The following is a 16,497-nucleotide window of genomic DNA, read 5'->3' as shown; positions in this document are numbered from 1 at the left end:
CCCTTCCTGTATGTCTTTGTGTTACAGCTAATCAGGATTAGCTCGCCACAGATCAGCCATTGCAGTATTGGCGGCTTTCTCTTTCTTCTGCTTTTTTTTTTCTTCTCCTCACTGTTGTTACAACCACACTTGTGAGCTTGACTTCCTTTCTTCTTGTACTTCTGTGCTAGCATGACCAGGCATGCGGTCCGTCCTCCATATTCTCCTGATGCTGAGTTAATATTGAGGCCAGTGATGGTGCCATCTTCCTGTTGTCGCAGCTTATCCCCTGCTGAGCGCATAATGGGATCTGCAAGCCGCAACCTCCCCAACCTCATACTCCTCTTTCTCCTACAAAGCACTGGGAGCTTTAGAAGGTGACCTGCTGGACCTGATGATGGTCCTTCTACCTGACACACACTTTTTTGCAACCTATGTGTAAAAATGTGCATCTAAAATAAGAGAATATGGTGAACAAATGTATTACAGTATAGTCATTTCAAAGAGTGGAACTATATTACTTTGTAGCCTACATAGATTGCTTACAGACAGAGTGAAACACTTCATGATTAAAGTGCTAACAAAAACCTCAAATTCATCTTTTGAATAAATTGGAATATTACATAAGAAATAAACAATTTTTGATGTAGATATGAGATAGAGATTTGCCTTCAGCAAAGTATGTTCCCATGTGTTTAATGATTCTGTACAATATGACTTTCATTTTTTGAATTGAACTACTGAAATAAATGAACTTTTTTAATTTATATATTTATATTTTGTCAAATGCCTATGTAAACAGTACAGCTCAGAATATTTAGGCAGTTTTTGATTGACTTGACAAGGAAATTCGAGTAATAGAAGCTCTTTGCACTTTGCCTAATGAGCTTTGAATTCCCCAACATCTATTTTGGTCATACCGTTGACTTTATAGCTATAGCTTATGGCTAGCAGTCCGTAAAAGTCCCGCGTCACCTGCGGGAGATAACTGTAATGAGACTAGGATTGGTTAATGGGGTACACAGGACAATAGTGCAGTAGAGAAACAGCAAAACAAACACTTAAAGAGGAAGGCAACCCAAACATTTTTTTTTTCAAGGATATGTATATCCACCCATTTTCAGCCATATCCGGGGGCGGCCATTTTGTCACTTCAGTCGAATGAAAATGACATCATAGTTGTTCAGGGCTCAGATAACGACCAATCATGGCTCAGCTTCAGAAAACGGTTGAGCTATTAAAATTGTCTGATAATATTAGCAGTATAAAAATGTCTGTAATATCTCTTGTACAACTGGATATAATTCTTTGTCACTTTCTAGTGTTGTTTCCAATTCCCCCAAAAATATTCATTCAATTATGAGTCACTTTAAGTCAACAGGTACTGGCAATTTCGGGCAGGTACTCTATGCCCTGTATAGTGCTGTAAAATCCTCTCAGACATACATGAATCATATACCCAGTAGGCATTGAAAATCTCATTTCTAAGTCAAATATGAATAAGATATACATCAGGTTTTTTGCAATCTATTCAAAATAAGCTTGTATCGAGGACAGTTAAAGACTGAATTGGACGCCCACATCTACAGCTACAGCTTCCCTGATGAAGGTAGCAACAGTTTGCATTGCTTAGATCGGATGACGTCCTCGTTACGCTTTACTCATCCTCAATCTGGCTTCGAGTCCAGGATTGGGCCTTAACCTTTAGGTGGTGCTCCTTAATCCATTTAGGGCCGGGCAGCCGCTGTGGAAAATCCAGACAGACCTGTGTCGCACTGTGGATCTCGTCGACGCCAGGGGCATGCTGGGCCACCTGTAGACCCTCAGGTAGGAAACTGCCGTGTTTACTTTGTTTCTAGTTATTAATGCATTTAGTGCACATACTACCAGACTCAAGAGCACTTCAGTAGCCTGATGCCCTGTGGCAGATGTGGATTAGGCTAACAGGCTGATAAATTGTAACAGGGGAACACAATACTCAGCACAAGTGCAAATCTTCAACCTTGAACCTTATTCATTCTCAGCCTTCATAGAAGACAAGACACTCCTTTTTACCACTTCACTGCCTATATGTGATGCATTTATACGATGCGAATGCTGTGGTTATGGTAGATGAAATATTAAAGTGAATGCGAGAGCAAACATGGGATTAAAAATGTGCCTCATCATCACATCTCCTTAGCTGCACCGAATGGCTCTCTATATCAGTCAGCTGAATTATCATCATTATCCTTAACATAATTGAATCTTGACAAAGGACTTGTGTGTGTGTGCGTGCGTACGTGCATTTCAATAGGATGTTCAACTGGGTGGTGAAAGTGGTCCCCCATCCCCCTGGATCTCCTCAAACGGATGCAGATATCAAGACTCCTGCTGGGGTAAACACACACACCCGTACGCACACTCTCATACACACTTAATGCTTGACCCCTTCTGTCCTCTGATTGGTTGGTCATAGCAAGCCAATTTTGACAAGCAAAATGCGACTGTAATGATCTGAACACATGAATACGTTTAATAATCATCATCTCTGTTGAATATGATGTATTATTAAATGTGTTCATATTTTTGTCATGCTATTTCATCAAATCTGAACTGCTCCAGATGATCGACGTGGCTCATTTGCATGCCGATGCAGTCGACAGACAGTCGTCCCTCATATGGTGGCTCACTTATTGCGTGTTTAGGATTTTTTATTGTGTAGTACAGTTAGTAAACTGCACGTTTCCACTCAAGTAAACATCTTTAGCTAATTGAACATAGCCAACCACAGCTAGTTAGAACAAATCGTAATGCATAACAGGTGGTATAGATGGAGGGAGGGCGGAAAAAGCTGCCAGTGCTACTTCGTTGACTTTATTAAACCAACTGCAACATAATACAGTCATCCAAAGCATTCTTCGCACACCTGCCAGGAACCCCAACTAACACTGTCGCTGTAAACCAAAGTGGCTACAGCCTACAGCAGTGGGGACCCCTGGCCTACAGTACATTTTCATACGTTAACTTCCACATCTCTCGCCTTTTAAATACAAACACATTCACAGTCATAGGCTAAGTTCACACTACAACCGAAACATGATTTTTTTTGCCCATATGCGACACGTATCTGATTTTTTTTCATGCAATACGAACAATGCAAATCAATTTTTTTCCATACCGAACTGGCCCTCTTTTTGTAAGTCGATATAAATCGGATATGTATACAATGCCTCTGCAGTTATGAATGTTGATTCCACATCCAACCTATACGTCATTAAAAGCCCAGCGCGGGCAGGGGAGAGTGCTTGGGAGGAAGACTACTGACAGTCATCCGTGAATCTGCAAAGTTGTTTTGAGTAACAGTGTTGTCTTTATATTTGACTTGAATTTAATCCGACCTGAAACATGAAGCATAGCAAGTTGACATACTGTATGTGGTGATAATAGTTGTTCAGCCATGAACAACAGTTGTTTATTTATTACACGCAGCAATGACGTGATGTCAGCTTTAGTAGCTGACTCCATGAAATAACATCAAGGAAGGTCGCCTCATATCGGCAAAATATTTCTACCTCCTTCCGTCTTGCTACTCTGCGATATGAGTTTATAAAATGAGCCCCTACACATGGGACCATATTTACTCCCGTAAACGTTGTGTCACGTGACGTTTTTTTTTTGTTTTTTTTTTGGGGCGCACGTCACTCAACGTGCTTTGTGCGCATGTGTGTCATATCACGGGCGCGTTGTGTTCACATGAGAAGTATCATTTGTTATTCTAATGTGGAAAAAAATGTTCGTAGTAGCTACAAAATGTAAAAAAAACATTTTAAAAAATGAAAAGCTAATTTGTAAGACATTTTTTATTCTAATGTGAACAAGTACATAAAAAGAAAAAAAACAAAACAAATTGGGCATTACGCCCTGCAGTATCAACATAGCCAAAGTTTCTGTGGTGTGGAATTTGTGGATTCCAACCTCAAGTGGACAAAAAAAATACCTGTATCTCACATGCATACACTATATTGGTATATAGTGGTAAAGTGTATGCATGAAACATTAAACCATAAATAAATAATACCATAAATACTTGGTTGATACCTTGTTGATTTGGTCTTTTGCGGCTTGGTCTGAAATGTAACCCCCGTGTTAAATGAGGGATTGCTGTGTAGTATTGAGAGTATCTAGAATTGGCCCAATTGGGATGTGATATTGTTAGTATTAGAGGTAGATTAAGTCAGGTAAATCCCTACTCAAGGCCCAGGTACCAAATGCACAGACCGTCGCATTTTGTAAACCTATAAATACACTTATGAATCCTCAAAACATTTCTCTCTGTGTCTCAGATTAAACAGGGATGCTCCAAAAGCAGTGATGGTGAGGATTATAATGTGACATATCATGTTTAATGTCTTGTGTGGGTTGTGATTATTAATACCCATTATCTAACACAGTCAAGAGTCCTCCACTGAAGGGTACAGGTGATGCTTCAGAGGACAGGTAAACTTGTCTTGTTTTTTAAGTCTTTCAATATTTATTAATGTGTGTGTTCATGCATACATAAATATGTTATGCTCTCTTCACACCTGCTCCACAGTCAGTCCCAGGCGGGAGTCTTAGGTTGGCTTTCCAACGGCTTTGCAAGCACCCTGCCTCAGCCCGCTGGCTCCCCTCACCTCGACAACAAGGTGCGGTGTTCAAATGCTCTTGTATTTGATGAATAAACACAATTAGAAGAACTTGATGAATTTTTTCTTCAGTTTCATTCACTTGTGATGTTTTTGATAAATGTAAACCATACACACATATGTAATGTGTCCAAACTGGACTACTTTTCAACAAGATAAAAAATAAAATAAATAAATAAAAATAAGGCGACTTGCTGCAGCAAAGCTTACTGGCAAATGTTGCAATTCAAATGCCATTACTCGCTTTAATTTCAAATAGTATTAGGGGGTTCAGTTTACACAGACTATGAATTCATGAACAAAGTAGAGCGGCACTCATTAGAGAAAAGCCTATCACAGGGTTGAACAAACGTAATTGTATCTGTTTGAAATTCATCACTTGGCCCAAAGATAGTGTTCCCCTCCAGGTCTGTAGATGCCAATAATGCACATTACAAACACATTGCAGCTGCTTTTTTTTTTTCTTCCTTTAGCACAACTCTGTCTGCTGAATCTAGTGGTTCACTGCCACCCTTTGACCGCAACATAAACAGCTTGACATGAAAAAAAAAAAAGAAAATATATAAGCAGATAAATGAAATGCCCACCCAAATCATTTTATAACTAATATAACTAGTGAAAAAGTGTTTTCCTTACTGCAAAATTTTCACGAGAGCAATCTTAAAAACCACATGTAGACTACAATACTATTGACAAATGTGGCATATGCTTGCATTACATACATAATCCAATCTGCGTCAAAGAGGTAAATCTTTTGTGCCGGTTATTCATTCTGTTATGTTTTCATTTTCTATTCACCAGTCTGTTGGGGATGGAGAAAGGTAACGTTTTAACCAGCAAAGTGCTGCACATTCTGTGGATGTTGCTAGAAGGTGAATTGCTTGCTTGATGCCTGTGTCCCAGATCGGGAGTGATGGGATGGGTCACTCAGAGCCTTACCAAGGTGCTGCCACAACCCGACGACAAGTACAGAGAAGTCAACGATGGCAACCAAGAGGAGCACACAGAGGTGAGGGGAAAATCCACACTTTAAAAAAAAAATATTTTTTTTAGCTCCCTGGCTCAAACAACTTAATGATGTCTCACAGGCTTCCAAAACCAACCCCAGCTATTTAATCAGGCTCGGTCTTTGTAAATGCAAAAACAATTAAAGAATATGTAATAAACAAAAGACAAATCAGGAATAAGAGCAGTAGCTGAATGAAGTTGCTATAACTTTTTTTTTGATTAACACCTCATTGTGCATTTTCAAACTTTAAAGTGGATCAGTCTGACCTGCAATGTAAATGGTGGGCTCAAGCGCTTTAGAGGGGCTTTACCCAATTAGGCAATTAACCTACAATTTAAATAAATCTCTCAAATTCTGTGCTGTCTGCAAAGGTGTGTGTGATTTCCTCTTTGGTCTAACTACAGAGGAAAATTTAATGAATGGCAACAGTGGAAGCAGGGGCGTTACCAGAGGCCAGTGCCCACCCACGGACACACTCTGCCCACCCAAAGAAAACTGGATGTAGTTCTGATGAATGGGGAATAAAATATCAAAATTAAATCGACTTTTATTTGTTTGGTCCAAATCACAACAACAGTTATCTCAATTAAAGAGAAAACAAAACAAGTTTTAAGGTGCAGCCTAGTAACACCACTGAGTGGAAGTTATACTACTTACAGTCACATTCACCTAATGTCCCTGAAGTAATCATTTTCTTCTCCCTTTGAATTGATATATGTCCACAAAAAAGTCTGTTCAATGACTCTGACACCACTAAGATTATTTTTTAATATTCTACCTACGTAATATCCTATCTATTTTTTTAGTTTATGTCTTTGAGTAAACCTTTTTTGGATCATTTTAGAGGCGGTAAAGTTTGTGCAACCGCATACAGCATCACTGAATGCTTACAGTAGCATTTACGCTAGTTCTAACCCAACTCAACGGTTGACCATGTGAATGATTGTCCAGCTGTTACTGTTTTTTTGTTTTTTTGTATCTTACAGGTGTATGAAGTTGCAACTCTGCCAGGTAAATTTTGTCTTTGTCAGTGTGATAGATACAAAATAGATGCAGGTTGTCCTCACTGTTACATTAGTCATTCGGTGGTTCCAAATGGTGTACGTACTGTATATTACTCAGCACAAGAATGCATGCTAAATTACGGCCATACTTACTGTTTTCATGTGATTGTTTTAAATTCATAGCCTAGAAGTGTTTTCCATACAAATGCTTATTTTAGGTAATTATGTCTTTAGTACTAGTGTTTGATTACAGCATGTTTCGATTTATGTACAAACTCAGTTTAAAAAAGTACAATAAAATTGAGCTCTTCGCCCCCTGTACATATACACTGTAAATGTTTTTTTCACATTCAAATTGAATAAAGGTTGTACTTTAATGTTATTTGTTGACTCATTTTTAATTCTCGAGCATCCATGTATCCAGATTATGATCCGCTCCCAAACATCCCAGTGGTGGAAATGGTGTCAGAAGACGAGGTCGAGGAGGAGGACAGTCAAAACCTGTTCCCCCCAAAGTGAGTGTTATTCAGCTCTTGCCGTCCATTTTTACACCATCGCAGCAACAACAGTTAATATAACTACAATTTTTTTTGTCTGCTGCAGCATGGTGACGTGGATAAAGAAGAAGATCCCTCAGCCGATTCTTGTCCCTGCCAGTTCCGTGCCCACTCAGCCGAAACCCCAAAAGACTCCCCGTTCATCTTTGGACAAAAGTACATACTTTACATTCCTTGGTGGGAAGACTCACATCTTTTTTGCACATAACAGCTGACTTTAGAATTTGGTCACTCACTTGCTTTTTTTTTTCCATTTCATGTAATTTTCTGCCGCAGTTCTTTCTCCGCCACCTGAATCTCTCAGTGGAATCTCACTGGACACTGATAGCAAGGCCTCAGCGTACGTTGACCTCCTTTAGTTTTCCCGTGCATGCTTCATTTTGTCTTTTAGATCCTTGCATTGTTTTTCTACTTAAAGTCCTCACTTTCTCCTTCTGTTCCTCTTTGTCTTTACATCCTTTGTTTTCACCTATTTATTCTTTTTATTCTTTGTTTTTTTTCCTTTGCAGATTTTATTTTCAATATTGCAAACTTTTTCTTCATTACTGTTTCGACATTACATACTTTGTATTCTTCTCCACATTCTTCATTTTCAACTTTATACAATCTCTTTTTTACTTTGACTTACTTTGTTTTATTTGTTTTTCCCAAATTACTTCAAATAATTCTTCTCCGTTACATAAATTGTTTTCTCTTTTACATACTGTACTTTTAAATGGTGGAGGGTTGGGGGGCTGGAGTTATGAACTGTTCCAAATATCAGTCAAGTGTTATCACAAAACATTCAGGCTTTGCCAGGAAGTAAAAAGTCATCACAAAAGTCTACTAGAACAGATAAAATGTATGTGGATTTAATCGGAGTCACTTGACATGTGGGCAGGTGTGTGCTGACTCGCATTTAACATCAGTTTGACTGTGATTGATTAATTCTGAATGCAGCCACTTCGCAGTTATAAGAGGGTGTGCAGACTTGTGCAACCACAGTATTTCACTTGTTTACTTTTACCTCCACTCTTGAAAAGTTAAAAAAAAAAAGTTGTGGAGGTTATAGGTCACGTTTGGTGGAAAAAGAAAATGTTTTGAAATGAATTAGCATGGTTTCATTTTTATAACACAAAAACCTAGCGTTTTAATAGTGATATGTCAACTTTTTTTTTCCAATGTAAAATATAAGAATTAAGGAGAGGTTAATGAGAGTGTTTCTCCACAGGGTGGTTGGCTGGTTCGTGTCAGGACTTGGCTTGAAGTTCCCTCAGCCTGTTCTTCCATCCCAAAATGAGGCTGAGGTAAATTTTGGTCTTCTCTTTTTCTCCATTTGTGTATCTCTTCATTCCTTCGCTGAACATTCATTCTCACATTGTTTACTCTGCTCACAGGCCACAGCAGATGTTCTAAAGAAAGGTGAGTTGCACCTTGTACTTGTACTCAGTAAAAGACAATTCCCTCTGCTAGCTCACTGTTTCCCTTGAATGCCACAATTCACAGTTCAGCAGAGCCATGCTCCAGCACTAGTTGTATTTCTTTTTTTTTTTTCTTCTTCACAGTCAGGACATCCGGAGCCTAACTCAGTACCTCTTCTCCTTCTGTTTCAGGGGGGAAGGCGCTGCGAGCCCCTTGAACAGCAGGAGGAGACGGCTGGGGGATGCTACCGTATACATAGAGACATTTATCAACACTTAGCATTAAGCTTTGTGGCACTACTACAGCTTCTTAATACGCACGCAATAATAAAACACAAGGCAGCTGGAAAATGTAACAAGAATATTCAACTCACCTTACTGTACGCAATACAGTTCAATATGAATGTATAGCCTTTGTTGAAATTTATATCATGTTCATAAGTAATATGTTCTCTTTCATTCACGCCCACTTCCTCCCACATTCCAAAATCATGTTCCTCCGCTTAATTGAAGACTCTAAATTGTCCATAGGTGTGGATGTGAGTGAGAATGGTTGTTTGTCCATATGTGCTCTGCAACTGGCTGGCAACCCGTTCAGGGTGAACCCCGCCTCTTGCCAACTGATCAACTGGGAGAGGCTCCATCTAACCAGCAGCCTTTGTGAGAATGAGTGGGACAGGAAATGGACGTTCCCCATCATGATTTTGTAGTACAGTACTTTATTTCATGCCTAAAGTCACACCTAAAGGAGAAATAGACGATGAAAAAAAAGGTGACACACTAAATATAATAAAGCTAATAATTTGATAAAAAAAAAAGATATAATTTCATTAGTACATTTCCCGTATTTCTGACAAAACAAAGAAAATGAATCTGTTTAATATGATAAAGTGGCAGCTATGCATATATTTTATAGTATTATTAGTTGGACTACATGAAAAGTATATTTTTATGGAAAACATGTTCTATAATTTACTCGATTTATACTGATTAGTAAGAGAAATTGCTGACATATAAATATGTAATATGTTATTCACTGATGGCTGAGTTCCATTAGACAGTTTTGTGCATGTCCGGTAATTTATAAAAAATGAAATGTAATAAAATACTGCGTACTGAATTAGGTCTGTTCTGATGCACTTGATTTGTCTCTTTGGCCTTGAACTGTGAAATGTGGCATGTGGATGTATGTTGTTGTACGAGGGGATGTGAATCATCCATTAATTCTCAAATTGAAACAAATATGTTAACAAACTGTCTTGCAAAGTTGCTGAGGTAAATAAAAAAACCACTATATGAGATAAAGTGTGAGTTTTCTTGTGTGCCTCACCTTATCTCTTCACTACCGAAATGTAAAAAGTTCATTTTCCACTATGTTCTCCTTCCACACAAAGTGACCCTTCCGTCCTTTCTTAGCCTCTACCAAACTAAACCCTGACATGGTGTTAGAAGATGTGGATTCAGACAACGAGGGCCACATCACCTCAGCCGACACACAGCAGACCACAGCACCGAGGAGACGATCCAGTTCCTCCATGCACCTCCACAGGTGTGCTGAGACAAACCAAGTACTACAAACATCCCATCCGGCTTTAGCTCAAATTCTTCAGGAGGATGCTGAGACCCAAACAGGCCGCTGGACACCGTTGATTGAAAGCATCAGGCGCGAGGCCGAGGATGTGGCTTTGGCCACCATGGAGGAACGGTAGGTTCTCATCAGGGTCATTATTTTATTTAGTGTGATCTGTGATCAAACCTACTAGTGATGGTTAAAATAATAATAATAAAAAAATCGAAATAATACCATAGTATTAAGCACACTTCAGACTAATCAGACTTTGATTGTTTTAAAACTCATTCAGTGCATGGCCATATGGTGTATGTCAAGGATGGGCAACTTAAATTCTGGAGGGGGCTGTATTTCATTTTTCATCATACATTTTGGATGCATGTATAAAAAATCCACTATCCTAACACAACAACAAAGGGTTTGAAGCAAATAACTAGATAACCACATACTGGTATTTATTTTCACCCCTGCGGAAAGGGCTCTCTTGCATAAAAAAAATACCATTCAAGGACAGCAAAAAACTGCTGAACAAGAAACACACATTAAGTGCATGAAGTAATTTTGTTCATTTTATCATAAAAATCAACTCACTCAAAATTTTAATATTGATGTACCACGTTTTTCCTACATATTACAAATCCGCAAAAAATATTAAACCTACTCATGTCGTAAGGGGCAGTATAAGACGCAATGTTTGCCATCTAGTGGTAAATGGTGATATTACAACTTAAAACTACAGTCGATGCATATTTGCAGTTCATTGCTTGATATAATGAATTTTTATCAGTGTTTTGGGGAGAATTTGGGGGTTTGAAAAAAAAATAAAATATCTACAATATATTTTTCTTTCATTTAAAAAAAAAAAATTAATCAAGGATGTGGTTGTGGTACACACGCCAGTAGCCTTTCCCTCGTGTATGTCATGCCCACTGTGCTTTTGTTTTGTTCCTCATTATGAGCAAAATGTGATCAAAACATTACCTCTTGACCTTGCACTTAGCTGTGGTAATAGTAAAATCATCATCAAAAAGATTATTTCTTATTATTATATTTTGTTACCATGACTACCAGGAGTAGGACCACAAAGTGAGCCCTACTCAATCTTGTCAACTAGGGACTTTATCACTGTAATTATAGACTTTTCTGGCCCCTCTAGCAACCATTAAAAAAAAAAAATCTATGAGCATTAATGAGCCACCACTCACCCTCCTTGGGATTAACTTGATCGTTCAATTCCTCATTTGATGGGAGGGCGGGCATTTCAGAGTCTCAACTATTTGTATACAAACGATTGAAATGTCGATTTTCATATGTCCCCTTTAAGAGACCACATATGGACCACCATTGAGTGACCTATTCACTAGTCTCATTATTAAGTATGAGTAGCAGTTTTTCCCAGTGGAAACAGACTGAACATTTGGTGATCCACTTATTTGGACAAAAGTATTGCAGCGCATGAGACACCTCTATCTAAGATGGCATAAGAGTGGCTCACGCCCATGACATTCAAAGCGTTTCGTTAGTTTGCTGCAGGAGCGCATGGAGATGGCCATCATGGCTGCAGAAGTGGCGAAACAAACGGCCGAGATGGCCATACGACAGCTGGCCAGCGAGGGTCAGTCCATCAAACTCTCACTGGGGAGCCCAGAGCTGCTGGACGAGCCTGGTGCAGAGTATGTGTTCCTTTTCTTCAATTTGTGTGTGCACAAATAACAAATAACACATGGCTGTGCTCACCGCCTTCAGACTGCAAGTTTTACAAGAAGAGAGACAAGTGACTCATCAAGTCGTCGCGTAAGTTAAAGAAGGTTGAAAGGAAAGTCAATGTAGGTGCACTTTTGCTCTTTGTGGTAGATTTCTTGCTATTGTACCATTCATTTGTCACACAAAATAAAAGGGATTCACACCGTCAATAATATGCGGATGAAACACGTTTGATGACACCTCAAATGAGATCAATTCAATTCCCTCTATAGTGAGTCTCTATGCGATCCCGTTCCAATTCCCACAGACGTCTTGTTATGTGACGTGTGCACACGCTGCCTCAGCATCGCAGCATCATGCCCTAGCGACCGCAGCTTCCCTTGGCAACAGCCGCCCTCCCCCTCTTTCACGCACCAGCCTTCCCTTCCTCCGTCCCCATGGTTCCCACGGTAACATGCACACCTGCTGCTGCTGTTCTGTGTGTCCTGACACACAAAGGGGAAAGACAGACATACAATTGGAATATTTAGCTCATTGTTTGGCTAGATTTTAAGTATAATAACATGCAATCATAGTTTTTATGAATCAGACGCCTGTTGCTTTATTTTTTTTAAAGAGACGCATCATGAACATTGGCGGATAAAGTGAGTATTACGTGAAATGTGAAGATAGCCTTATGTCATCAATTGATGCTTACTATTCTTACTTTGCCACTCTGATGATTTCAATATTCTAAATATTCTATTAATAATAGCAATATTTTGTTACATGTGATGGCTAAATCACCTGTTGCCTTTGCTAATGATACACAGCAGTAATCCTGGCTAAAAGTGGGCAAAGTGCGATTCCCAGACTGCCCAATGTAATGTCCTAATTTGGATTTATTGACGCTGAAGACAGAGGGAGTAATTTTATCATCATGATTGCTGTGAGTCTGGAACTTATGGATAATAACATTTTACACTAACATTTAAAAAAATAATTGAATTGAAAATAAAAAAATTGGATCCAGGCGCAGACAGACAGTTTTTGCGCTCTGCTGATATGAGTGGTTGATGTCATCGTTCATAAATATGACATCGGCATGCATCAAACCCTCTGAACCATTGCAGAAATCATTATTATCATTTTTAATATATTTTTAAAAGCACCCCACTCACCGCGGCACAACTGCTGTCTGTGTGCGTGGTGGGAGGATTTGACATGCACAGACGTACGATCAGGGGTCTCCAAGCGCCCACATTGCAGCTGCCAACGTTTCATAATCCGCAAGTGGATATCTTCTTACAGCCTTACATACATACTCCTGCATTGATTCCTACAAGTCCGGTATGCTTCTGACATGCAGATCGCACGCCTCTCATGTGCTGAATTTCAATGGATTTTATGGGAACCACTAGGATTAGCTGGGAATCAAGATGGTTATGTGCACTCCAACAACAGCGCAAACGCCCATTTCTGACTGCGCCCGTTTACAAAAATACCAAAAGAAAGATGAACTCCACCCATGCGTACAGTTAGACTGCACTTTGTGCTATAGTTTTGCTCGGCACAAAAATTGCAGGGGCACCTGTCTCCACAATAGGACTAATACATCTTGGTGGTCAAAATAAAAAATAATGCTTTCTACATGCAGAAAAGAGGAGCTTCTTGCTGTTGAGGAGCAGGAGGAGAGCAAAGCTGAGGAGGAAACCATCATCGAGGAAGGTATGGAATTGCAGACATTATACACCAAAAAAAATTGCACAACATAACCTCTTTTCAGTACAAGGACATCTTCACATTCTTAATGTTTACATCGCGTGATGACTCCAATTGTTTTATTCCATGTGATCCAAAATGAAAGCCAAAGGAGAGCTCGAACAGGAGCCACTAGCGATATCCTCCTGTACCCCTCCGAGACCTGAACCAGTGAAGAACTCTGAGCCGGAGTGCGTTCAACAAGCAGTGGTCCAGAGTCAAGAAGAGGTTTCACAAGCTGAGCCTGTAACCCAGCAGCCACAGAGGGTTGACAAAGACATTCAAGATGCCAAGACTGACGAAAAAGTAATGAACACACATGCAATGAACATAATTACTCAACTGACACGAACAGTAGGTTCAGGCGTGGTTCAGCCGAATTTTTGCTTTGACTTGTGAGCGCAGTTTTAAGATATGAGCACAGTTCCACAGTTCCACTCACCTCACAATGAGCATCAGTTTGGCAAATTGTGAACATCATCCATCCATTATCCGAGCTTCGTATCCTCTCAAGAGTTGCGGGCGTGCTGGAGCCTCTCCCAGCTGTCTATGGGCAGTAGGCGGCGTACACCCTGAACTGGTTGCCAGCCAATCGCAGCAAATTGTCAACAATTCATCAAAAAATAGAGGCTTCAAGCTGTTTAATGCCACCCCCAGTCGAACATTACTGCCACACTAAGGAAAACAAAGAAAATAACCACATACAGTACATACAGGAAGTCCACTAGCCCAGTGCTAACAAACAACGCGAGACACCATTGACTTGCTAACGGTTAGCATTGATAGATGCTGTTTTAGAAACATTGGCTGTCTAAGTCCATAGGTTGCGTCCTCCAAAGGCCAAATTTGCAGGCCACATGACATAACTTCCAAATTATTGCGGCCTGAAAATCTTTCCTTCAAATCTGGTCGCCATTTCCATGGAGATGAGTCCTGAGCAAAGGCTACTTCGGAGCACACCTTCGTAGCATACATGACCCTGCTCTTCTTCTACACCGCGTCTCTTTCTTCCACCCAAGCACATTCTCGCCATCTTGCGGCGGCACAGAAGACAGTCAAGTGAGAGTCGATAGGCCTGTCCAAATCCACCACGGTTTATGCGGTCCACGCAGGCTACATGAGGAGGACTTGCGTCCTTGGAGAACGCACATTACGAATTTGGACGCAGCTAATGGATTTGAGCACAAATGGTGGAGCGACACGTATCATCACATAATATGACAATAATTACAGGCATATGTTCTTTATCCTCTGTGCAAAATGACTAATATTATAGCATCTTACTGAGTAGTGTTAAAAGAAGAAGTCTATTCTTCTTTGCATGTGTGCACAACTGTATTATTCTGCCTGCTGGTGGCAAAGGACATTGCAGACACAGTAATCGTTTCAAATATTGTTCTGGGTCTCCTTCTACCTTCACTTCCTGTGGTTATAAAAAGATGAAGCGCCATAGAGTAATATTGATTTGTATGCTTTGTCTCTTGCAGGAGGATGCCACTGAAGACGAGTGTGGGGGTAAATCTTATTCATTTGGATGTGGCTCATTTTTGCACAGTGTGTGCCTTTCATGTCTGCTGTTGCGCTAGCAGACAGCAATCTACATAGGAATGTATTCACTGATAGCGTGAGCTCCTCCGAATAAGGAGCCCAACATTATTTCTGACAGTACATGTGCTATCCACTTGTCTCCTCTGTAGCGCCAGTAAGCTGCGATGCATTTAAGAGCTGCCTGATGCGCATCCCCCACACCTCTGAGTGCCTGGGCAATATCAACGCCTTCTTCAAAGAGAACGGCATCTCCCGTCCCAAGATCCCCCCCATGCCTAAACTACCCGCCCAGCTGTCCGACATCACCAAGCATTTACCCTCTCTGCCGCCCGAGTTGCGCCAAGAGCTCTCTCAGATCCGACTCACGCAGGTTCCTCGAGACATTGCCCGCAGTCTGAGCGAGCTCTTGCCCGCAGCCTCCACCGCCACCACCTCGGTCGGTTCCGGTCTGACAGCAGTCTACCAGAGCTTGGAAAATATTCCTCAGAAGCTCTCGCAGTTTCCCAGCAGAACGCAGGAGTACCTTGGCAACATCCGGAGCCGGCTCAACAGCCTTATGCCTCACGATGCCTAAGAAACGACGACAACAACAGCAAAAACAAAAGCAGGACTTGGAACTCAACCCTTTTGCTAGACAAGGCCCTCTCCCTCCTTCGCACCATCACCTCCGCTCCCGCTCCCCGTCTCCGTCCTCACCCAAGGGCAGCGCCCTTGACCTGCCAAATGTCCCCGCCTACCCCCGCCTGCCACCGATTGTCAGCCCCCCGTCCAAGCAACTCAACTTGCTGCCCCGCCAGCTTTCGGGTCTCTCTAACCCGGCCTTCTTCATCAAAGATGACTCACACATTTCGCCAGTAAGACGCACAGGTGAATCAGTGGACCCCAAAATTCTATTTCTTGAAGAGGAAGTCAACCCAAGCATATTACAATTACAAAAACATCATTCTAAAATGCTGTTGTAAGTTTGTATAGCACCTGTGCCCAAGAAAATTTGTCAAGTCACTCAACATATATCTCTGATAATAATGTTTTGATATAGCTTTAGCTCTTTCACACTGGTCAAGAGGACGCATTTTGTTTTTATTGAGGTTGGCACAGCTGAGCCAGATTGATTAGTTTAGTAGATAAGCTATCACAATACAATTATAGATGGCCTAATTCAGAGGTCCCCAAGCATTACGGTATGTTCTTTTCTACATCTTCTTCCCTTCCCCATCAGCTCTGCGTTTGGCCTGCTTTGCAATGTGCATTTGTGTGCTGATCTACTTCTTGGCTCTGTTTTTAACACCCCCCGTGCCAATTTTCTCTCTTAACATCCA

General features: G+C 40.7%; 1 protein-coding gene across 1 annotated transcript in view; it reads left to right on the top strand.

Annotated features, from left to right (window-relative positions):
* The first annotated feature begins 104 nt into the window (after positions 1–104).
* The window catches only part of LOC147148555 (uncharacterized), a 29,814-nt gene continuing 13,421 nt past the window's right edge, over positions 105–16,497 (top strand). The window contains exons 1-20 of the mRNA XM_086029528.1: positions 105–356; positions 1,711–1,806; positions 2,276–2,357; positions 4,305–4,335; positions 4,413–4,458; positions 4,556–4,646; positions 5,448–5,467; positions 5,550–5,655; positions 6,642–6,666; positions 7,084–7,174; positions 7,263–7,393; positions 7,493–7,556; positions 8,427–8,502; positions 8,593–8,617; positions 10,033–10,321; positions 11,710–11,859; positions 11,933–11,980; positions 13,527–13,597; positions 13,737–13,936; positions 15,118–15,145. Of these exons, the coding sequence (XP_085885654.1) occupies positions 2,277–2,357; positions 4,305–4,335; positions 4,413–4,458; positions 4,556–4,646; positions 5,448–5,467; positions 5,550–5,655; positions 6,642–6,666; positions 7,084–7,174; positions 7,263–7,393; positions 7,493–7,556; positions 8,427–8,502; positions 8,593–8,617; positions 10,033–10,321; positions 11,710–11,859; positions 11,933–11,980; positions 13,527–13,597; positions 13,737–13,936; positions 15,118–15,145 (1,573 nt within the window). The 5' untranslated portion in view covers positions 105–356; positions 1,711–1,806; position 2,276. The remainder of the gene's footprint in view (positions 357–1,710; positions 1,807–2,275; positions 2,358–4,304; positions 4,336–4,412; positions 4,459–4,555; positions 4,647–5,447; positions 5,468–5,549; positions 5,656–6,641; positions 6,667–7,083; positions 7,175–7,262; positions 7,394–7,492; positions 7,557–8,426; positions 8,503–8,592; positions 8,618–10,032; positions 10,322–11,709; positions 11,860–11,932; positions 11,981–13,526; positions 13,598–13,736; positions 13,937–15,117; positions 15,146–16,497) is intronic.

This window comes from Filicampus tigris, chromosome 4, assembly GCF_054856515.1.
Source record: "Filicampus tigris isolate MCC_2025a chromosome 4, RoL_Ftig_1.0, whole genome shotgun sequence".
Classification (NCBI taxonomy): domain Eukaryota; kingdom Metazoa; phylum Chordata; class Actinopteri; order Syngnathiformes; family Syngnathidae; genus Filicampus; species Filicampus tigris.
The sequence above is the reverse complement of the archived record's forward strand: the minus strand, read 5'-3'. Positions and strand labels throughout refer to the sequence as shown.